General features: G+C 47.0%; 1 protein-coding gene across 3 annotated transcripts in view; it reads left to right on the top strand.

Moving 5' to 3' along the window:
- The window catches only part of tenm4 (teneurin transmembrane protein 4), a 934,100-nt gene that overhangs the window by 579,004 nt on the left and 331,446 nt on the right, over nt 1-23,650 (top strand). For all 3 annotated transcript variants that reach the window (XM_085998898.1, XM_085998899.1, XM_085998901.1), the window contains exons 5-6: nt 19,243-19,498; nt 20,735-20,833. In XM_085998898.1, coding sequence (XP_085855024.1) covers nt 19,243-19,498; nt 20,735-20,833 — 355 coding nt within the window. The remainder of the gene's footprint in view (nt 1-19,242; nt 19,499-20,734; nt 20,834-23,650) is intronic.

The following is a 23,650-nucleotide window of genomic DNA, read 5'->3' on the forward strand; positions in this document are numbered from 1 at the left end:
CCAATGGATTTGCAGGATCTTGCAGAGGCAGCGTTGGTGGTACCTCTCCAGTGCTTTGAGGTGCTTGCTGTACATGGTCCATGTCTCGAGGCATACAGCAGGGCGGGTATCACTGCTGCTCTGTACGCCATGAGCTTAGTGCCGGGTTTGAGGTCCTGGTCTTCAAACACACTCTTCCTCAGACGACCGAAGGCTGCACTGGCACACTGAAGGTGGTGTTGGACTTCGTCGTCGACATCTGCCCTTGTTGACAGTAGGCTCCCAAGGTATGGAAAGTGGTCCACGTTGTCCAAGGCCTTGTCGTGGATTTTGATAATCGGGGGACAGTATTGTGTGGCGGGGGCAGGTTGGTAGAGGACCTTTGTCTTACGGATGTTTCGTGTAAGGCCCATGCTCTCGTGCGCTTCGGTGAAGGCACTGACGATGGTTTGGAGCTCGGCCTCCGAGTCAGCGCAGACGCAAGCATCGTCTGTAATTCGACGACAGAGGATGGGACGAACTTGGATCTGGATTGGAGGCAATGGAGGTTGAACAGTTTATCGTTTGTTCTGTAAATTAGCTCCACTCCAGCGGGGAGCTTATTGAGGGTGAGATGGAGCATTGCAGCAAGGAAGATCGAGAAGAGCGTTGGTGCGATGACACAGCCTTGCTTGACCCCGACACATACGTGAATTGGGTCTGTGGTGGAACCGTTGGTCAAGATCATGGCTTGCATGTCGTCGTGAAGCAGGCGGAGGATGGTGACAAACTTTTGAGGACAGCTGAATTTGAGGAGGACACTCCATAATCCCTCATGGTTGACAGTGTCGAAGGCCTTTGTGAGATCAAAGAAGGCCATGTACAGTGGTTGGTGCTGTTCCCTGCATTTCCCTTGTAATTGACACGCGGTGCAGATCATGTCCATTGTGCCCCTTAGTGGGCGGAATCTGCATTGCGACTCTGCGAGGAGCTCTTTGGCCACTGGGAGAAGGCGATTGAGGAGGATTTGTGCAATGACTTTCCCTGTGGCAGACAGCAGGGAAACTCCTCTGTAATTACCGCAATCAGACTTGTCACCTTTCTTGAAGATGGTCACAATTACGGCGTCTCTGAGATCCCCTGGCATGCGCTCCTCCTTCCAGATAAGATAAATGAGTTCATGTATTCACGCCAGTAGTGCTTCTCCGCCATGCTTTAGTGCCTCGGCAGGGATTCCATCTGCTCCTGAGGCCACCGCCTTCTTCAGTTGTCAGATGGCTTTTTCAACCTCATGCTGGGCTGGGGTTGTGCTGAGATGGTGGCGGGCAGCATGCTGCGGGATGGAGTTGAGGACACTCGCATCGAAGACAGAGTCTCAGTTAAGGAGATCTTCGAAGTGCTCCTTCCAGCGGGCACTGACTGCCTCTCTGTCCTTGATGAGTACCTCTCTGTTCTTGGCCCGCAGTAGGGTAGGACCTTGGGTGCTTGGGCCGTAGATGGTCTTGACTGCGCTAAAGAATCCACGCACGTCATGGTTGTTGGCTAGCTGCTGGATCTCCTGCGCTTTCTCCACCACCATCTGTTCTTTAGGTCGCAAGTTTTTTGTTGGACCTCGGCCCTCAGGCGTCTGTAGTGCTGCTTTCTTGCTCTCAAGTTCTGTTGCTGTTTCCAGATCAGGAATGCCTTGCGCTTGCAGCTTATTAGCTTCTGGATCTCCTGGCCGTTCACGTCGAACCAGTCTTGGTGTTTCCTGGTCGAGTGACCGAGCGTCTCTTCACAGGTGCTGATTATGGAGGCCTTGAGTGCAGACCAGGTGCTGTGGACACTCTAGGCCAGATTTTCACTGTGTGATGCGCTATCAATTACTCATAAAAGACTGAGAGTTAAGAGAGTAACTAAAGGCTTTTATTAACAAAAGAATGAAGGTCTGCCTCGAGTGGTCGACCGGTCCAGAAATACAAAGGGCTGGGGAGCAGTCACCTTTATACTAGGACTTGTGGGAGGAGTCAGCCGAGGCATGCCTGGACATGCCTCGGCTGACTCCTCCCACAAGTCCTAGTATAAAGGTGACTGCTCCCCAGCCCTTTGTATTTCTGGACCGGTCGACCACTCGAGGCAGACCTTCATTCTTTTGTTAATAAAAGCCTTTAGTTACTCTCTTAACTCTCAGTCTTTTATGAGTAATTGATAGCGCATCAATTTTATTAACAAAATTTTTATAATGGAGAAGATCCTCACACCAGCATGCCTGGACTTAGATCATCGGGAGGTGGACTCATCCACCAAGTTTACTCACTGGCTTAAGTGTTTCGAAAAATTCCTGACCGCCTCTGCAGCAATCAAATCGGACGAGGACAAACTGGATGTCCTGACCTCCAAAGTGAACCACCGAGTGTACTTGGTCATCCAAGACGCGACCTCGTACGTGGACGCTATCAAGCTCCTCAAGGACCAGTACACGCGCCCAGTGAACGAAGTGTATGCCAGGCACCTTCTGGGGAGTTGTAAACAACAACCTGGGGAATCGACCGTGGAATACCTTCAGGCACTGTCTGTGCTTGGCCGGGCCTGTGGTTGTAAGGATGTAAAGGCCACCGTGTACACAGAGGAACTTATCCGGGACGCTTTTGTAGCGGGCCACAGATCCAATTACACCCGACAGCGACTGTTGGAGCAGAGTGACCTCGACCTCAACAAGGCCTCTGAACTCGCACTATCATTGGATGCAGCCTACTGGGGCATGGATGCCTACTCCTCTGCACCGTGGACGCCGCGGGGAATGACAGCCTGGGACACGATAGGACCGCCTCATAGCGCCGTGCCACCCCAGCCACACCCCAGCAACGGCTCAACTACCGCAGCAGTGTCCCAAGGCCAGACAGTAGTGCCCCAAGGCCAGAAATGCTACTTCTGTGGCCAGGCAAAACACCCCAGAGCGCGCTGCCCGGCAAAAAACGCGATCTGCTCGGGCTGCGGGAAGAAGGGACACTACGCTAACATCTGCAGGGCCAAAGCCACCCCGAACCCCAGCAGCGCCGCGTGTGGGCCATGCGGGCCGCCATCTTGGGCCTCCCCGGCCATGTGCGAACCACCGGTACAGCAGCCATTTTGGACGCCTCCAGCCACATGGGGATCATGGACGCCGCCATCTTGGACGACAGCCGGAACGCAGCAGGCCCCCAACACCGCCTCATCTGATACCCGCAGCGACACACCGACCCCTACGCTGGCATCCGTTACACTGGGCCAAGCGAGACCGCACCAGCTGGCCAGTTCCACAATGGACATTAAGGTAAATGGCCACGATACAATCTGCCTTTTTGACTCTGGGAGCACGGAGAGCTTCATCCACCCCGACACGGTGCGGCGTTGCTCTCTCCCAGTCCTGCCTGCGCACCAGCGGATTTCTATGGCCTCCGAGTCCCAGTCGGCGGACATCGGCGGCTACTGCGTAGTGACACTCGTAGTAGACGGGACCGTGTACGATCATTTTAAACTTCTGGTCCTGCCCGACCTCTGCGCTGCCGTCCTGCTGGGGTTAGATTTTCAGTGCCACCTTAAAAGTGTTACGATGGCGTACGGTGGACCCCTACCCCCACTCACAGTCCGCAGCCAGCAGCTCCCAAATTGCCCGCCGCGCACCAGGTGCAACCTCTCCACACTCAGAGTCACCCCCCCCCCCCACTGTTTGCTAACCTCACCCCCGACTGTAAGCCCATCGCCACAAAGAGCAGGCGATACAGTGCCGGGGACAGGGTTTTCATTAAAACCGAAGTGGAGCGGCTCCTGAAGGAAGGGATTATTGAGGGCAGCACCAGCCCCTGGCGAGCCCAGGTTGTGGTCGTTAAGACCGGCGAGAAGCAGCGCCTGGTCATCGACTACAGCCAGACAATAAATCGTTACACCCTGCTGGACGCCTACCCACTCCCCCGCATAGCTGATATGGTCAACCAGATCGCACAGTACCGCGTCTTCTCGACCATTGACCTGAAATCAGCATACCACCAGCTCCCTGTCCGCCCTGAGGACCGCCAGTATACTGCCTTTGAGGCAAACGGCCGCCTCTACCACTTCCTTAGGGTTCCCTTTGGCGTCACCAACGGGGTCTCCGTCTTCCAAAGGGAGATGGACCGGATGGTAGATCAAAATGCGTTGCAGGCCACTTTCCCATATCTGGACAATGTGACCATCTGCGGCCGTGACTTGCAGGACCATGACGCAAACCTCGAAAAATTCCTCCGCACCGCCCAACTCCTGAACCTGACATATAACAAGGAGAAGTGCATATTCCGCACAAACCGCCTCGCCATCCTTGGCTGTGTTGTGGAACACGGAGTCATCGGCCCCGACCCCGACCGGATGCGTCCCCTTATGGAACTCCCACTGCCCCACTGCCTCAAGGCCCTGAAGAGGTGCCTAGGGTTTTTCTCCTATTGTGTCCAGTGGGTCCCCTACTATGCGGACAAGGCCCATCCGCTGATCAAGTCCACCTCTTTTCCCTTGACGGCAGAGGCCCGCTTAGCCTTCCACCGTATCTAGGAAGACATTGCCAAAGCCACCATGCACGCAGTGGACGAATCCATCCCCTGCCAGGTGGAAAGCGACGCGTCCGACTTTGCCCTGGCCGCTACCCTCAATCAGGCGGGGAGACCCGTGGCCTTCTTTTCACGAACCCTCCAGGGCCCGGAGACCAGACACTCCGCCGTTGAGAAGGAGGCCCAGGCGATTGTGGAGGCTGTGCGTCATTGGAGGCACTACCTGGCCGGAAAACGATTTACCCTGCTCACTGACCAACGTTCAGTTGCTTTCATGTTTAACAACAAGCAGAGGGGCAAAATCAAAAATGACAAGATCTTGAGGTGGAGAATCGAACTTTCCACCTACAATTACGAGATCTTGTACCGGCCCGGGAAGCTCAATGAACCCCCGGATGCGCTATCGCGTGGCATCTGCGCCAGCACGCAGATCGATAGACTGCGGGCCCTCCACAATGACCTCTGCCACCCGGGGGTCACCAGGTTCTTCCACTTCATCAAGGCCCGCAACCTGCCTTACTCTATTGAGGAGGTCAGGACCATGACCAGGAACTGCCAAGTCTGCGCTGAGTGCAAACCGCACTTTTATAGACCAGACAGGGCCCACCTGATAAAAGCCACTCACCCCTTCGAGCGCCTGAGCGTTGATTTTAAAGGGCCTCTCCCCTCCTCCGACCGCAATGTGTACTTCCTCAATATTATTGATGAGTACTCCCGTTTCCCGTTCGCCATCCCCTGCCCGGACATGACCAGTGCCACGGTCATTAAATGTCTGAACGACCTCTTCACCCTGTTTGGTTTCCCCAGCTATATCCATAGCGACCGGGGCTCATCGTTTATGAGCGACGAACTCCGTCAGTACCTGCTAACTAGGGGTATTGCCACAAGCAGGACCACCAGTTACAACCCCCGGGGGAACGGACAGGTGGAAAGAGAAAATGCGACAGTTTGGAAGGCCGCCCTGCTAGCCTTAAAGTCTAGGGGCCTTCCAACCTCCCGCTGGCAGGATGTGCTCCCCGATGCGCTCCACTCTATTCGGTCACTGCTCTGCACTGCCACTAACGCCACCCCTCATGAGAAAATGTTTGTCTTCCCAAGGAAGTCCACATCGGGGACATCGCTACCGCCATGGCTGACGTCCCCAGGGCCGGTCCTACTGAGAAGGCACGTGAGGACCCATAAAACGGACCCCCTGGTCGAGAGGGTCGACCTCCTCCACGCCAACCCCCAGTATGCTTACATTGCATACCCGGACGGGCGGGAGGACACAGTCTCCATAAGAGACCTTGCACCCTCGGGGGCCGCAGTAACCCACTACTCACTACCACCCCCCCCCACGATCCGATATCCAGCCCCAGCAGACGGCAGGCCTGGGCCCCGCGACCCGCTCGACATCTACGAGGACGACACGCCTGTGCCACAGCCCACGCAGGACTCGACGCCGGAAGCTCCAATACCCCTGCCGTCGCCACGCCGATCACAGCGGCAGACAAGACCTCCGGAGAGACTCCAATACACTAACTTTTAATACACTTCACCCCACCGGACTCAATTTTAAACAAGGGGTGAAGTGCCATGAGGCGGGCTTTCAGGCGTGCGGGGGGGGCAAAAATCCCGAATTCGGGGGTCCCGACACCATCCTGCCCAAAACCCGTCTCCACGTAAGTTTTAAGGGAGGCGGGAACCCGCCCCGCACTGGGACCCGCCAACCCGAGGCGGGAAGGGATTAGTGCCAATTAACTGCCTGTTAACAGGTCGTTAACAGGCAGTTTTTAGCCTAATGCCTATTTTGAGGGGTGTCGTATGGGATTCCCGACGGCTCCAAACCACGCCAGGTTAGAGCAGGCAGGCCGTCGGGTTGAAGGACTTGGAGGGGTCGCGATGTCAGTGTTCAGGTGAGTGATGGGTGCATGAGTGTGTTTGGTGTGTCTAAAGTGTGTAAAGAAGTTTTACTTACCTGTACTTACCTTAACAGCCTTTCTTCCTCTAGGCTGCGGGAGTCCATCACTCAGCTGGAACTGAAAGCTGAACGACTGCGATCTGTCAAAAGTGACAGCCTTCAGCTTTCAGTGCCAGTGACAGTTCTAACTGAGTCTGCGTAGAAGGACTGAGGTTAGAAGTCAGTCTGTCAGTGTTTGACAGCTTCAAACAGCTGTGAAACACTGATATTTCATCTGTCAAAAACTCTTGACAGATGAAATTTCAGTCTCTGACGTCACCTGTTGCCGGGTGGCCCTTAATTGGCCTGCTGAGCCCGCTGGGTGGGATCAACAAGGTCAATCAAGGGAAAATCGCATCGATTGGCCAGACGTCAATGGAGGTGGGACTAAAACCCGAAAGTTGTAGTCCCGCCTCCTTCCCGACAGCTTAAGGAAAATCCAGCCCTCTGTCTCTGCATCACTGGGAGTCATCAGGTTGTTTCTGAGGCGCAGTCTGAATAGGGCTTTCTTAGCGGGGTCTTTGAGTGCTCCAGCGTTGATTTTCCTGCGGCATTGTTTCTGTTATCGCCGCTGTTTTGGGGCTACATTGATGAGATGACTGAGCGGATTAGGCGGAACTGGCCCAACCTGTTTGATACACAACAGTTCACAAAACACACAAGTTGTTTTACATATGTAAATTAAAACTCTGCCCCTGCTTGTGTGTTACATTGTGTTCAAAATGTACTTGCTAATAGGAGTCAATTTTAAGCAGCAATCAGGTGGGACAGGATAGTTTAGGTAGGAGGTCAAATAATTCAATTCACAGCCAAGTACCCTATGCATCTTTTTAAAGTATATGATTGGCAGTTGTATTTGTGTGAGCCAATACTGTTTTGAATGTTGTGAATGGCTATCCACCTAATATAGTAATGAGAAATACATCTTTAACATTCTTAGTTCCAGTCTATCTTGAAGTGGTTTTGAGGGTATATCTGAAGCTGACTTGACCAAATAAGCAATCATTCTGAAGCTTAATAGAGGCAGGAAGAGACTCTGTGGGGTCGATTTTCTGCCAGCCGTCGGGCGGCTTTTCAAGCGGCCAGGGGCCAAAAATCGCCGAAAAAGCGGGTCGCGACCCCCCCCCGCCTGATTCCCCGCCCCGTCCAACTTTCGGACCGTCGTTTCTCCGCGACCCGCTTCAGTCCTGGCCGCCGCTGGCGGGACTGGTCGTCGGAACACTAATGACCAATTATTACCTTGTTGAAGTAGATTTTCCTGGGCCGTTGCGAATTTGGGGCTTTCCCCACACTAAACACGCCTGCGGGGAACCCCGCTGATGAAACCTGGCGTGAAAACAGCTGGCTTGCTTGCTGTCAGCTGCAGGTCAATCGGAGAAGCTGCGATTTAAAGGGACAGCACTTGTATGTTGAAGGACCTTGTTGCAGGTTTGGGGCTACTTCTTCAAGGCTCAGGCACAGCTGTGGAAGGTTGGAACCTCACACACTTCTCCAATGCGATCTCCTGGGAAGCCCCTCTCACCACCCTCACTCAGCGCTTCCTCAGCGGAGGCATCTACGAGAAGCATGGGGCGCCTTTTTTTCCTTCCCTTCTTGCCATTAGAGGATCTCCAGCAGCAGAGGCGGCAGCAGCAGAACCAGGAACAGCAGGATCAGCAACAGGAGCACCAGGCTGTTGCTCACTCACCTGAAGCTACACAGGCCAGAAGGGGCCAGCGCTTGGAAGTGGCTTGAGAGCACCTTGCTGCGCTTTAGGAGGCCAGTGGGACCCGTTTCTGCACTGGCAGTCCTACTCAGAAGGACTTCCATGAAGATCTGGTTTCTCTGTTCAACAGATGGCCAACGCTCCTCAAGAGATGTCATTCTCTTATGAGCACTCACCATGTTTTCCGTACCCTGGCGAGTTATCTCCTCCATGGAGGTTGCCAACCTTTCCATGGTGATGCATTCATGCGCCAGTGACTCCACAAAGGCTCTGCTCATGGTCGCTATGGACTCCTCCATTCGCTCCACACTCGCAGCGACCCTGGAGACAAAACCTGCCAGAGACTCCTGCATCTGTGCATGGAGATTCATCACCTCTTCTCTTGCGGATGGACCCAGAGGCAGAGGGTCGACATGCAGCACAGCTGAGCTGAGCTGGCAGAGTCCTGCGCCCTCCGACGAGGACTCTCCACTGCTGTCCCTTTCTCCAGAATCTGCTGAGGCTCACTTGTGAGCTGTGAAACACCAGGTGATAACACTACTCTATGTCCCGAAGGTCCCCCCGAGGTGTGAGTGTCTGCGCTGGTGCTGGGTGCACTGAATTCTGCTGACGCTGCACCCTCAGAGGTTGGAGCTTCCTCTGAGGAGTCTGGCTGCACAGCCTCTTCCTCCTCCACAGTGAGGACGGGGGCTCTGGATGGTACTGTGGGGGAGTAAAGGAAGGAATTAGAGATGTAATGCCAAGGTTCTTCTGGTGACTCCCAGCGAGTTGGCATCTGCTGACACCTGCATCCATGCAGCATTGGTCTCAGTGGGAGGCCCCTTCCTCCCTGACCTAGGGAAGAGGACCTCCCTGTGGGCCCTAACCCCATCCAATAATGCCTGCAGTGAAGCCTCGTCGAATTTGAAGGCAGCTCGGGGTCTGGTACTGGCCACAGCTGCTGCAGGCTCCTCTGCCATCCTGTATGATTCATTTGGAAGCTTTCAGAGGATGCAGTGCTTGCTATGGACCTTGAAAGCACCACGAATGATGACATCATACTGTGGGGATTTCTGACTCGAATTGGACAATTAGCAAGGTTTCCCACATGCTGGGAATTAATTGGCCACTTGAGGGAAAATTGCGTGGAGCTGGCTGACACTTTTTTATGTGTGTCAGAAACCCCACATTCGGGGAAACCCGACCATTTCCCACACAAGCCGAAAATTGGGGCCTGTTTATCAGTTAGCTGGCACCTGTTAAGTTAGTTTAGTCAGGGACTGGGCTTCCAGTTCAGTTTACCATGAGGTTAAAGGAGAAGCGCCTTTGAGAAGGAATCGTAAATTCTGTATTTACTGTATATCTGCTGTTTGTATTTAATATAGTTTGTTTATCTGTCTACTGTTCAATAAATCTGTCCAGCAATTGATAGCTTCAGCTGTGGTCTGTGGATAACTGGGTGGGGAGAGAGAGAAGACGTGACAGAGAGAAGGAGCAGATTTGGCAAGAGGCGGGAGTTGGGGAGAGGGAGCAAAAAACAACAATATGTGTGGTACTGGCCAGGGCCCATTTCTTCACTGGGGGAGAGGGAGATGGGGAGGGAGCTGGCTGGGTGAGGAGAGGAAGAGGACGATGGAGAGTAGAAGAGAGGGGGCAATGGTGGAAGGGAGGTTTAGCTGGCACTGCGCCAATTTTCCTCTCAGTGAGAGGGGGTAGCGGCACTGGGCTGGGGCCCAATTCCATCTCTGTCAGGGCAGGAAGGAGAAAGTGGGCAGAACTTTCAACATCGGCGGGGATATAAAACAGACAATATTGTATTATTCGGCCTTTATACAGCCCGCCTGATTTTTTGGAAAAGGAAATCATGCAGGATGTATAACAGGCGGCCAATTGAAAGTTGAGGCAAGTGTTTTTCTTCTCGTTGGGGGTGGGGCAGCTCATTTCTGCTCGAGTGTGGATGGTGCACGCATGTTGCAGAATCAATAGTCCCGTATCCGTGTCTCCGTTCTTTCGTTTCCAATAGTTTCAAAATTATCCCCCCACTTGGACAACATTCATTTCACGTTAATCTCCGGTTTTCCTCCTTTACATTAGTGCTTAGATGCATAACCAGATTCAGTAGGTTTGCCAATGAATTGGATAAACCAGGATTTAGTTTCTCTGCCTTCATTCTTCCACCCTGATCTTTACACTCTTTTTTGCACACTCGGAAAGAATTCACGCCCACCCATTGCTTCATTAGAGATGCGCACCCAGTTTATTTATATCGTCTGAATGGACTGTCCTGACGACGTGAACAGTCGAGATTGAATTATGGGCAGTGCCATGAATGGGATATAGATTGTTTTTCTCCTAGTCATATATTCTGTTTATATCGTATGTTAGGCAGGTGAGGGAAATGCTAAAAGTTAGATGTCAGTTTTAATTTAAAATGGGAACTGAACTTATTCGTGGCTAGACACCATGGGGTAGATTTTGTCCACCATCTGGTCAGTGATCTAGTCGCCCTTTATAGAACTGGCCTGATTATTGTTCCACTAATTTCAATGGAATAGCAAGTTCTATTGTGATATGGCGATCCACTCCACCAGATTAACACCCAGGTGCCGAAGGCCAAAAATGTACCCCCATATTTTCCTGCCTCAGACTTGGAATGAAATGATTGTCACTTCTATATTCAGATGTTTCCTGCTGTATCATCAGAGCTCAGTCAGATGTGAAGTAGGCAGCCATGCCAGCTTAAAGAGTAAAATAATTTATTCATTCATCTAAATAAAGGGATATAACTGAATTTTTGTCTTTTTGGAGGTTTGCTTTCATCTTGAATTTAAATCACATCACACACTTCCTTCAGAATCAGCAGCAGTCTTTCAGAGGCAGATGCGAACAGCTTGAAACCACAAATCTAAAGTTGGGGTGAACCAAAGTGATTTACAGCCAGAACTCCACATCTGATGTTACAACATGCGCCCCCTTTCTGTGCTCTATTTTCACCTTGAATTAACAGAGCCTTTTTTCTCAGCAGGACTAAAAATCCCCAAAATACAAACTAATGATGTAATGTTTGATGAGCTGATTAACACAGACATATACCAAATGCAAAACCCAGTTTGTCAATAAGAAAGTAATTAGGCTGGAAAGAAATAACCGGTCATCAGTTCAAAGACATGGTGAATCCTTGGTGTGTTATGACTGTTTGCAAAAATAAATTGTTGTTGCTGTCACTGTGAAATGTATTTTTCCAATCACTGTGCCACCTGTTAATTGTGACATCATCTCTGAGATATGCAAAATATTTAAGTGAATAATGTCATGATATGAGGTATCGATTATGAACTCAATTGATTGCTGCATTTTACGGAATGTTTTACTGGTATTTAATATCATCAGAATATATGTTTGACAGTTAAATATTAGAGAATGCTCTTGAAGACTGCTTCTTACCCAGCGGCTGCCAGTCGTGACCCAGAGGCAGTTTGATGGTTGTGGGGGGAGGAGGCAATTGGGAAAGGGGTGAGCGGCGGCCGGCAGTGGCCCGCAGTTTTAATGTGGAACCAGGAGGAGCACTACTGCTTCTCCTGGCTCTACAATAAGCTAAGTAAAAAAAAGTCAATCCTACCTTTTGGGTGGCAGCCTCCAGCAGTCCGTTTAAGGACCACTGGTTTGGCTGCTGAGCTCCTGAAAAGACTGACCACAACATTCCCAAAATGGGCTGAATCAGGCAGTAGGTCCCCTGGATTTGCATATGCAATGGACTAATCCCAGTTTCAGGCATGTGCCCTGGACTCCTACTTAACAGCCAGATCCAATATGGAAGGTGGTGCACGTCCAGCGCAGAAAGAGCACGTGCACACCACCCGCCATATTGGACCCTTAGGCGCCATTTACATCTGTAAAACGGGCACAGTGCAATCAAATTTCTAGACCTATAACTATCTTGCCCCCCTACTGTAAAAATACTGGCAGCAGCCAAACAAGCCACATATAATCCCTTTTCAACGTTATATACATTGTAACTTAATTTATTATGTTAACACAGGCATTGGATAGAACAGATTGCAGTCAATTTGAAATTGTATTATCTAAGTGCAAGACAATTAATTTGAATTTAATTTGCATAATATAAGATGCTTCATCGACTGAACCATTGTATTCGTATATTTTATGATGTAGGATATATGCCACTTAAAGGTCCAATTGATAATTGCATGTACACATAAACTGCCATATGCACTGCAATAATATTTGTTATAAATCAGAATGTCCTCAACAGCTAAGCATGTTGCATATTTCTCAGTTACCAAAACAATGTAGAGAGGTTAATTTGTGTCCTCTGTATTCTGGTAATGACATAACCATTTGATCAGAGAAAACGGGGCAGATTTTTTCCGTGGGTATGACGGCGTACTCTGAGAGTACATTGTCATACCGCCTTTGAAGCTGACCACAAGTTTGGAAAGCGCATACACTAAATCCCGAACTTGCGATCGCTCAAAGTATGCCTTGAGAGATGATCCGATGGGGAAAAACTCATTGCTGGCGCAGAGTTGGGCTAATTGCTCACCAACTGCCCAGCAATTGCATCCGAAAATGTTACGGTTAGTGAAAGCGGGCGCAGGTGCCTGTTTCACGGTGAAAGGAAGCCATTTGAGTGTGTCTGAAAGGATTGTTAACCATTGTGGTATCACTTCACAATAAAATACATGTACCTAGTGGCAACATTTAGAAATATTAAAAATATAAAATATGACAACTAATATTTAAAATTATCAATGTTTACTGCACTCCAATTGTATGATCAAGTACTGGGCATTCGGCACAGATCATTTATACATCCCCCAAATGTATGAAATAAAACCATTTTGCTATTTAATTATTTTGTATAATACATTTAAAGCTGCCCCACAGCTGGTGTGCTACGTGCCTGGTGTATAGTAAATCAAAAGGATCATTGCCAATGCCTTTCAGCGCTGTTGAATCATAATCCGTCGTAATGGACCTTTGACAGGATATTAAATGCTAGCCTTAAAAGCATAAAAAGCTTACATGATTTACATAAAATAAATCCGAATTTAATTTAAAAAGCCGGGATGTTTGAAGTACAGCGCAGGTAATTCTTTGGGCTAGCAAAATACTCTACAATGCTCCTTAGTGCAAATAAGAAAAGGAACATGTTTCTTAGTATGAAATAAAAATAACGTAACATTTAATACACTTCCCAAGTGACAGAAACTGTTTTAACCTCAATAGAAGGTTGAACAGCGAAATGATTTATTTCACTTTAGTAAATGGTCAAAGGACAAGAATCTTTCCATTGACCTCAAATTATCTTTTTTAACCTTCGAGTGGAAAACAGATGCCAAATTATTGTTGGTATTTTGGTACATAATTTTAACAAAATGCTGATGTATGAAATAAGTCCCAAGTACCAGTTTAACTAAAAGTTTTTAAAATGTAATTTCAATGGAAGAGACTGAAAGAGGTTTCTGTGGGTGTGGCTTAGTTTTGACAGATTTTGAGGGCACGTCTTCCCTTATGCACAGACTGTACGCTGCGCTCCTGGCCTTCATGATGTAATAAGCTGCGCACATCTCTGCAGCGCCAAAGAGCACGTCTGCGTTTTGGGCCCCACACAAGGGAAGATCGTATTCTTTTCAGAGGTCGGCGGCGTAGTCTGTAGCTATGCTGCCGACCGTAATTTTTGGACCAACATTTCAGCAGATGAGAGAGAATAGGATAACACCCCATAACCAAGTAAGAGGTGGCCAAACACAATGAAACCTCAGGCTAGGTATAAGAAACAAGTTCACCAGAGAAAAGAAATACTACTTGAAGCAATCATATTTTTAAATTCATATATCTCTCAATTGTTTATTAAAAATAGTGAGTGGCTGCAACATTGGTCCTGCTTCTATAGATGATGGTGTAAGGGTTACAATATGTAACCCATTACCCGTTAAGTACAGTGGGGCTCAACTAACATGATGTGACAGCACCACTGTATTGATACTGAACTCTTCCACTCGTTGAATTTGGAATCAGTTTTTAGTCCTACCTGATATAATGATCTCCATACCAACGATCCTTGTTGCTCCTGCAATGTTTCTTAAGTGAAGAGCTCTTCGCCCTTTATTTCCTTTTCTGTCCCGGTCTCAATTTCCCCTGGAAAAAACCTCTTTTCCCAATCGCAGCTCACTACTGTTGGCACTAGCATTGTGGATCCTCCACTTTTATCAAATAATAATGGAAATGAAATTAATCTTGTATCAGAAAAGTCTCTTTTGAATCAACTGGTGCCCACAAGTGAGTGGGATTCTCCAGACTTGAACAGGCTTTTGACAAGGTCCCACATGGCAGACTGGTCAGAAAAGTAAAAGCCCATGGGATCCAAGGGAAAGTGGCAAGTTGGATCCAAAATTGGCTCAGTGACAGGAAGTAAAATGTACTGGTTGGCGGGTGTTTTTGTGACTGGAAGGCTGTTTCTAGTGGGGTTCCACAGGGCTCAGTACTAGGTCCTTGCATTTTGTGGTATATATCAATGATTTAGGGGGCATGATTAAGAAGTTTGCAGATGATACAAAAATTTGCCATGTGGTTGATAGTGAGGAAGAAAGCTGTAGACTGCAGGAAGATATTGATGGACTGGTCAGGTGGGCAGATAAGTGGCAAATGGAATTCAATCCGGAGAAGTGTAAGGTACTGTATTTGGGGAGGGCTAACAAGGTACAGGAATACACAATAAGTGGTAGGATACTGAAAGTGTAGAGGAACAGAGGGACCTTGGAGTGCATGTCCACAGATCCCTGAAGGTAGCAGGACAGGTAGATAAGGTGGTTAAGAAGGCATGCGGGGTACTTTTCTTTATTAGCTGAGGCATAGAATATAAGAGCAGGGAGGTTATGCTGGAACTGTATAAAACACCAGTTAGGCCTCAGCTAGAGTACTGCATACAATTCTAGTCACCACATTACAGGAAAGATGTGATTGTACTGGAGAGGATGCAGAGGAGATTTACAAGAATGTTGCCAGGACTGGAGAATTTTAACTATGAGGAAAGATTGGATAGGCTGGGGTTGTTTTCTTTGGAACAGAGGAGGCTGAGGGAAGACTTAATTGAGGTGTATAAAATTATAAGGGGCCTAGATAGAGTGGACAGGAAGGACCAATTTCCCTTAGCAGAGAGATCAATAACCAGGGGGCACAGATTTCAAGTAATTGGTAGACGGATTAGAGGGGAGTTGAGAACTTTTTTCACCCAGGGGGTGGTGGGGGTCTGGAACTCGCTACCTGTGAGGGTGGTAGTGACAGAAACCCTCATTGCTCTTGGATATGCACTTGAAGTGCCATAACCTACAAGGCTACGGACCAAGAGATGGAAAGTGGGATTAGGCTTGATAGAGCTTTTTCGGCCGGCATAGGCAAGCTGGGCCAAATGGCCTCCTTCTGTGCCAGAAACGTCTCTGATTCTACCATCACAAACTGCCAGTGTTCTACAGAAAGCTTGTTCTGAGCTGGATTATAATGGTCTGTGTATAATTTGCAGTCGGGAGTGATGCACGGTGCCATCTAGCAGCTCCTGCTGCTCTATTCAGTTTAAAAAAACATCAAGTTCAGATGTCGTCCTCCTTCTCGTTGTTCTTCTTTGCACCCCACCCCCCACAATAAATAAAGATAAGACTTTTGGTAACTATTGCCTTAAAACCTATACATTAGTCCAAAGTTCACCTCTTTGTATTAAACGAGATAAACCTTCTTTCAGCCTTTCTGATAAAATAGGCCTAGGTTGTTGGAATCAGCAGCTCCCATTTAGAATTTCTTTCCTTTCAGTACTTCAGAAAGTTTTGAATGTGGAAGTTTCAGATACTCTTAAAAGGGGAACCAGCACTGAAGAATGTTCAGTAGAAAAGGTTCAGGTGATGACTGGGGCTCCCTTTACTCTGACGACTGTGATTTTCACAGCTCCTGCTCCCAAGATCTGTCTCCATGATCACCCCATTCTCGGCTACCAGCCCATTCTGGGTGGGAGCTCCTCTCTGGCCCATCAACTTCTGTTCTGTTGTCGGTCTTTGTGGTCAGCGTCCAAGCACATTAGGCTCGTTGTGGGAAGCTGCTCCCCATGTATATAATGAGCAGTGGTGGGCTGCTGCTATTCGCCACCTCAAAGGAAGATGTGATGGCCTCCTCCTTGGGGGTTTTCCATCCTGGTCCACATTGTGATGTGCTGGACTCTACATAAAAACACACATATATAATATATATATTTATTATTCATCTTCATTATATATTTGATGATTCAATGCAATCAAATAGTGCTTCCTCATCTCTCCCCCTTCCTCGCTTCATCTTCTCCCCTCCCCTTTACCCATTCTCCTCTTCCTCATTTTCTTCTCCCCCAGAATCTAATCCTCTTTTACCTTCCTCCCCCCAGCCTCAAACTTGCTCTACCAGAAACCTCTACTCCACTCTGTGTTCTACCTTGTCCCCTTACCAACTATCTTTGCAGTTGTCCCTTGGCCCTGCAACCCTAATTGACCTGAAGACTGTACTTGGTGCTGATTCCTTGTGTTGGAATGCCCTGGGAGATCTCCAAGTTTATATAAAAAGAGTATCATGGGATATGAATCAAGCGTGGGTAAATTAACTTGAACTACAGATCAGCCATGATCTGATTGAATGGTGGAACAGGCTCGAAGAGCTGAATGGCCTAATCTTGTTCCGATGTTTTTTGTGTTCCATTTAGGGAACAATACTATCAAACCCAGGCCTAGAAATTGAGTTGGGGCGCCAAAGTCGCCTGAGCGCAGGATTTAGCACAGCATTCGAGGCTTTAGCGATCGTCAGATATTCAGTTTCATTGCCCCTAGAGGGAGACGGGGCGAGGCCGAGGCGCCCCGCGTCCCTCTTAGGGCGCTGAAACTGAATATCGCAGCGCAACGTGCCGCAGCGCCACACGCTGTGGCATGGCACGCTGCAGTACTGCTGGCCTTCCTCCCATTGTTAAGGGGGAGGGGCCTGCAACAGTGCGATCCCCGATCGCGAGTGCCGGCAAACGAGCCTGGCACCAAGGAGAAGTGCCGGGCTCTCGGGAAACAGCCGGCAATGCCGCGGGGGGGGGGGGGGGGGCGGCTGTCAGGAGGACGGGGACGGAGGTGCTGGCAGACGGCCGCCGAAAAAGGCGGCCGCCCCGCACCTCCACCTTAACTTGCGCCGCTGCCGGCACAGCAATGCGTGAACCGGGCGCGGCGCCGTTCGCTACCAAATATCGCAAATGGGGCGCTGCGCACACCGATGACGTCATCAGTGGTGGCGCGGCGCAAATGGCTAACGCCACCATTAGCGCCCCTGCTGAATATCGCGGGAGGCGCAGCCAGTCGCGCTACAGCCACTGACTGCCTCTTTAGGTGCTAACAGGTGGCGCTACTCACCCAATTTCCCCCCCCCCCCAGTGTCCCACATAGAGGGGGATATATTGCAGTTAATAGGTGGGAAGCTTGGCATTCTATTTTCCCATCATCTTTTCAAATCTCTCATTTGAAGTGTGTCCTTTTCCTCTTTCTGTACTGTGCTAGCATGACCTGCTGTTGGGTATGTGGCAGTCACTTCCATATTTTCCTGTGATTAAGTGACTGGAAAATCAGTGGCACCGCAAGTTAGATGCGTTGACCTCTTTCCCCCAATTCTTCGATTGACAATCCAGTCAAGCGAGCTTCCACACTGGCAGAGGATCCTCACAAATTTTACCCTTGTACGTACGCTGAAAAAGTGATGCCCCATATTTTGTCCCACATTTTGGGAGTCAGCATCCACAATGACACTCCTTACACCTAATTCTAAATTGGGGAAGTAAGTAGGGATGTTGTGTAATAACTGTAACTGCTATTAGAAAATCAAATCATCTGCAGCAGTCGCATTAGCAGAGAACCAGTGGCCGTTTCAGAGATCAAGCTAGAATGATAGAAAATGCATCTGTGATTTAAAAATAACAGTAGTAAAAACCTCCAAATTGTTTAGTACTGGTTAGTGGTGCCTTTTTAACATGACCTGCTGTTGGGTATGTGGCAGTCACTTCCAGATTTTCCTGCGATTAAGTGACTGGAAAATCAGTGGCACCGCAAGTTAGATGCGTTGACCTCTTTCCCCCAATTCTTTTTAACATGGCCAAAAATGGCCCATAAAAATAGTGGGGCCGATTTTAATCATATCCACCCAGTGGAAACTGGGTGGGTGGGCAGTTAAAATCGCCCAGGTTACTTAACCACTGGAAAGCTACCAGGAACTCTCTGTTCCAAATTTTAGCCTGCACGTCTGAGCAGGCAGCAAGGAAATTTGCCCAAAGCTGGCGGGGTCCTTCTTTACTGATGGCTTCATTGGGATCCAACGGTACTTTTAAATGGAAGCCACTGTGGCCTTCCTGCCAGGTGAAGACATCAAGGAAGAGGAGCCAGGGCCAGAAGAGCCCAAAACTACTACGATTTTTACATTTCCTTGAGGGCCGTCTGATGTGGGCAGGCAGCCTCTGGACGACACAATTTTCCACCACTTCCCATCAACGTACCACCCATTCTAGGTGGTAAATTGCCTGGTGGGAATTAAATGAGGCCCAGGAGTTAAAATAGCCCAGACCTCCAATCTGGAGCAGCGAGTGAATGTCCAACTCGCCTCGTTACCCACCCACCCAAAATTTGCCTGGAGTTCAAATCAGGTCCAGTGCTTTGTAATTGTCTTGAGGAAAATACATTTTAGTTAATTTAGAAAATACTGCAAGAGAAGAAGTAGCTATGATTGTGTGCACATCTAACTTTCGGCCTTATAATAAGCATTAAAAATTTGCTGTATTTTAAAATCAGCAAAAAGTCATTCAGTAGTTAAGAGTTGATGAACTGAGAAAATTATGAGTTGGGAAGTTGAATAGATGTATCAGCAGTGGGTTTATTTCTGTTAGCTAACGTTCTGGTATTGAGCTACGATTTAATAATTCTAGCCTATGCAAAAGTCTATACACTTCCACCCTTGCATTCACAGTAAAAACCTTTAAAAGTAAGATGTCAGCAAACAACCTTATGGTTACCGGATATTTATTTCAGTATGGATATCTCTAATCATATGTCCAATTTTGTTTCTTTCAGATCACTTGGCCAATCCTCCTCAGAATCATTCAATGCTCAGAACGCCTCCACCTCCAATGACGCATACCCATACTCTAAACCAGCCTCACGCCTCCTCAGTGAACTCATTGAACAGGGGGAACTTCACTACACGCAGTAACCCCAGTCCCAGTCCAGCCGATCTCCCACCCCCTCCAGAGCCACCTCCCAGCATACAGGAGCCTGCACACATGCAGGACAACTGGCTACTCAACAGTAACATCCCCCTGGAGACCAGGTAGGCTTCTCACATTGTTAATATAATAATGTGGCCTAAACTGCTGTGGTTGTTTACCTCGAATACTCCAGAAAACCTGACAATGAAAATTTGTAAATATAAAATTGTAGAATCTTTCTGTACCACGTTTCTTAAAATCTGTTTAAATTGTTTACAAAAAACAGATTAAGAATGTTTTATAAGTGATACTCTATGTTGATATAATGGCCTGGAGTTTCCGCTAGGGGCACAATCGGGATAATGCACGAGGAATGTGCTGGACACTGTGCCGGTTTTGCAAAAGTGAAGTTACGCCAAAGTTTCCATGCAAGCTCATTTGCATAAGCCCAAACATAAAATCTCCCATGAATCAGCGCAATCGAGCAGCCTTATCAATCATAATTGCTTACTGACTGGAACATGGCCAATGGGGCCTCAAGATTACTACATTGAACTAATTTTAACTGAAAATGTGTTCAAGTAATTGCTGCAGCTGAAGAACCAGGCCAGTCAGTGGTTTCAATTGGCTGCTGGTCGCAGGTCTTGTGTACCAAGGGCAGATCAATTGACCGAATTTCAACTCAATTAATCTGAATTTCAAGTAATTGTCGCATCAGTATGAGAAACAGACCTGAGTGAAGCTTCAATTGACTGCTGGTCACATGTAACTGTCAGTCATTAACGATGGATTAATGTGACCACAGGCGCTTGTGCACCCAAAGTTCCAGTCGAAATGTCATGAACACCCCTGGACGGACGTAATCGGCAGAAACTGACCTGGGGACCTGGCCAATTTTGTAGACGGGGACTGCTTCGGGTGAATTGACTTTTGAACCAGTGTAAAAGATCGCAGAAACTCAAGTGCACGTGGTTATGGGCATAACTCAATTGTGTTTTAAATTCAGCAGTTTATTTGCACTATTTCAGTGGATTCCACCCAGATTGTGTTGCTATCTGGGCGGAAAACATGCGGAGACTCCAGGTCAACAGTGCTGGGTTTAGGGTTTAGGTTTCATTCATTTGAAGTAATTTTATCCTAACCATTTTATACCTTTAAAACTATTAAACTGCTGATCAGAATAGCATGATTTAAAAAGGACATCAGTAATTTCTCTGCCACTTCTATTCCTACCATTACACTGATGTCTGTTTTTTAATTTTTCGGCCATTTTGCTGGTTTTGATTTTTGCTGTTTCCATTCACTATTTTCTACATATGCAGCTCATTGGCTTCATTCATATTTCCATCTGAATGTAGAAATGTAGCAAAGCAGACATTCCTAGAGACTTTGCAGGACAACCTAATTGAGATGGATGTTTTTACCTCTGCTCGACATGAAGGTGGTTACAATGATGGGTATGTGATGCTTCTTGCTGGGAATAATGACTTTTTTGCTCAATTCTTTCTGCCTTAGAGTTGAAAACTCAATTTACAAAGTCCTCTTCAAAAGTTTAGGTTATCTATGTTTATCAGACAATGATAAATCGCTATTATCTAATGTCAATTTTTATATTGAAAGCAACAGCTTTTGAGATAATCGTGTTCTATCACTTGTCTAATGCAAACTGAAATCTATCTTTGCTTTTAGTGCTAAGCAGTTGTGTTCAGAAAAGTTGTATATTTTACTGATTTATTCAGGCTTTTCTGTAAATGCTGAAAAGAACTGAAATTCTAGGTGTTAGTTCTAACTATGGACCTGGCAAGGGATGATAACAACAGTGGAAATGCGTCTAATTACAAATCTGAGAGTGTGCAGTAAAAGATCTTAAAGTCAATTTGGTCCGATTGTAATCTTGTAATGAATTTCTGTTCTAGTTGATTTCATAACCCAATTTTGCTGACATTATCTATTCTGCCTGAACATAAGAGAGTTTCAAAACTCCAAATTGCAATCTAACCCAGCTCTGATGAAATAGAAATAGAGTAAAGTAAACGTTGGTGAAATTGGGTTGAACCTCTTTTGTTGACATCATAACCATTAACAATTTTTTGAAAACATCATCACACTTCAAGCACACTTGAATGCTGACTCCCATATTTGCACAAAATGTCTAAAAAGGCTTTATATAATGCCTGACACTAATGAAACTACGGTTCAGGTGGCAGTTGTAAAGCACTCAGGCTTCACCCCTGTGGTTTTATGACATTTTCTGAGCCCAGAGGCTAAGTTATGACTCTCTCCTAAGTGTCCATTAATCTCTATTTCCTCACCAGTATGGTGAAGTCTGTGGGGGTTTTTTGTCTTCTTCACTGCCACTTCCCACTGATCATGACTTATTCTGAATTTCTGATTCATTTCAATTTCTTTTTTTTTAAAACTGCTGTTATTTCTTGTGCTGTCCTCCTTTTAATGCACTATTGCACTGCACTGCCATTTTCTTGTCACTTTCGGTTCACTTCACCTTGACTTGCTTGGGAGAATGTGTACACCTTTAATTGTACTCCTTGTTCACTCATTTTGCCACTACTTATGATTTTGAGATCAGAAAGTCTCTTATTTGCATTTAGTCACATTAATATAATATAGCTAAGCAAACTTAAAGCTTAAATGGTGATTCATGTTGTAATACTGACACTTCGCACTTCAATGCCCTACTATAATCAAACAATACATATCCTTAACAGACATTTGTCTTTTTTCCCCATTTGAACTTGAATATGTTCTGAACCATCCATTTTCTTCTTTGTATTTGTAGTTGTAGAAATGTCTGTCATCTGAATCTTGTCTCTAATATATATATCAATTTTATTTAAAATGTCACAAAGTGTTACAAGTATACAAAAAAGAAAAGAAAGAAATTAGTGCTGGCTTTTCTACCTGACGATCTGGCCTCAAAGGGACAAGCTTGCTCAAACAAGGCTTCCATCTTAGTAACTAAATATCAGAACATGTTCCAGATCCCAGCCTCATTAAGCAATGCTATGGAGGATCAGCTAGTAATTCTGGAAACAAAACTTGAATCAAACTTCATCAGAAGCTTGGTTCCATACCAGACTAGCACATAGAAACTAGCTGCATATAACATTTGCATACCTGCATGTGTCTAATGATTAATAATCTCATTTGGGGACTTCCACCAAACTTGACAAGTTATTGCTTCTCACCTTCCCCTGAATTTCTTTCGAAATGATCATGCTAGAAATGTCCTGCCTATTCGATCTATGGATCTTTTAATATTTTCTCCTTGAATTCTAACACTTCTATTTTGCTGGTGAGAAATGGGTGATAAAGGTTAAAATTAACTTCATTATGACTGTACTAGCCAAGATGGTTTCATACCTACTCCAAGCTATGGCCCTGCAAAAATTAGAGGCCATTTGCATTCATGCACAGGAGGGGATTGGAGCTCTGTGAAATTGTCCTTTTTCGCTCATTCAATTCCGCACAGATTCCTTTTATAACCTATTTTCCTTTTATAAGTCAGTCTTGTTATTCCATTCTACAAATCTAAACAAAAATATATTCGTTGGGCTGCGCCAGATGTCAAGTGAGTAAAGGCACTGCCCTTTTTAGCACTAAGCCATACAGATCAAAGGTTCCAGGCTCGATACCCAGTCTGCTGAAATCGCTGATCTGATTCTGGGCAGCAGTTAGTGTTCTACAAATGGGCTTCAGTGCCCTGGGCTACAGAGGGGAAAACCAGCCACTTCCTGCTCCTGATTTCAATTTACTCATTGCAACTAGACCTTGATTAGGAATAGGATAGGGCTCAGTTATGATGCCAGCTATGGGTGAGACACACTGCCAACTCATTTTCGATGATCATACTTGAAGCATGGCCACTTGTAAAAGATACTGGATGGCTGCTGAGCCCTATCTTATTTCTAAATAAAAATTAACAAATTGAGTACTGGAATTCATTTCCTTTTGTTTCTTATTGGTAGGGCCACCACATGTAGGATTCCTCTCGCGGCTGGCTGCAAGAAGGCTGCTTGGAGCAGTTTTGCATGTTTTCAACTAAGCATTGTTATCTTGACCAGACAGCTCAGAATCATAAGTACTTCAGTGTTACTGTGCCCCAAGCAAGTTTAAAGTTGTAGGTCATCAGAGGCGAACTCTGATTTCTACATCCATTAGTATACTTGCTTGAATTCCGAGGTGGAGTTTTTTTTAAATGATGGAATACTTGTATTAGATATGGTCTTCCTTATTCTCTGAACAAAGCTTGAATT

The sequence above is a fragment of the Somniosus microcephalus genome, chromosome 10 (assembly GCF_052327205.1).
Source record: "Somniosus microcephalus isolate GS21.2 chromosome 10, FLI_Smic_1.0, whole genome shotgun sequence".
NCBI lineage: Eukaryota > Metazoa > Chordata > Chondrichthyes > Squaliformes > Somniosidae > Somniosus > Somniosus microcephalus.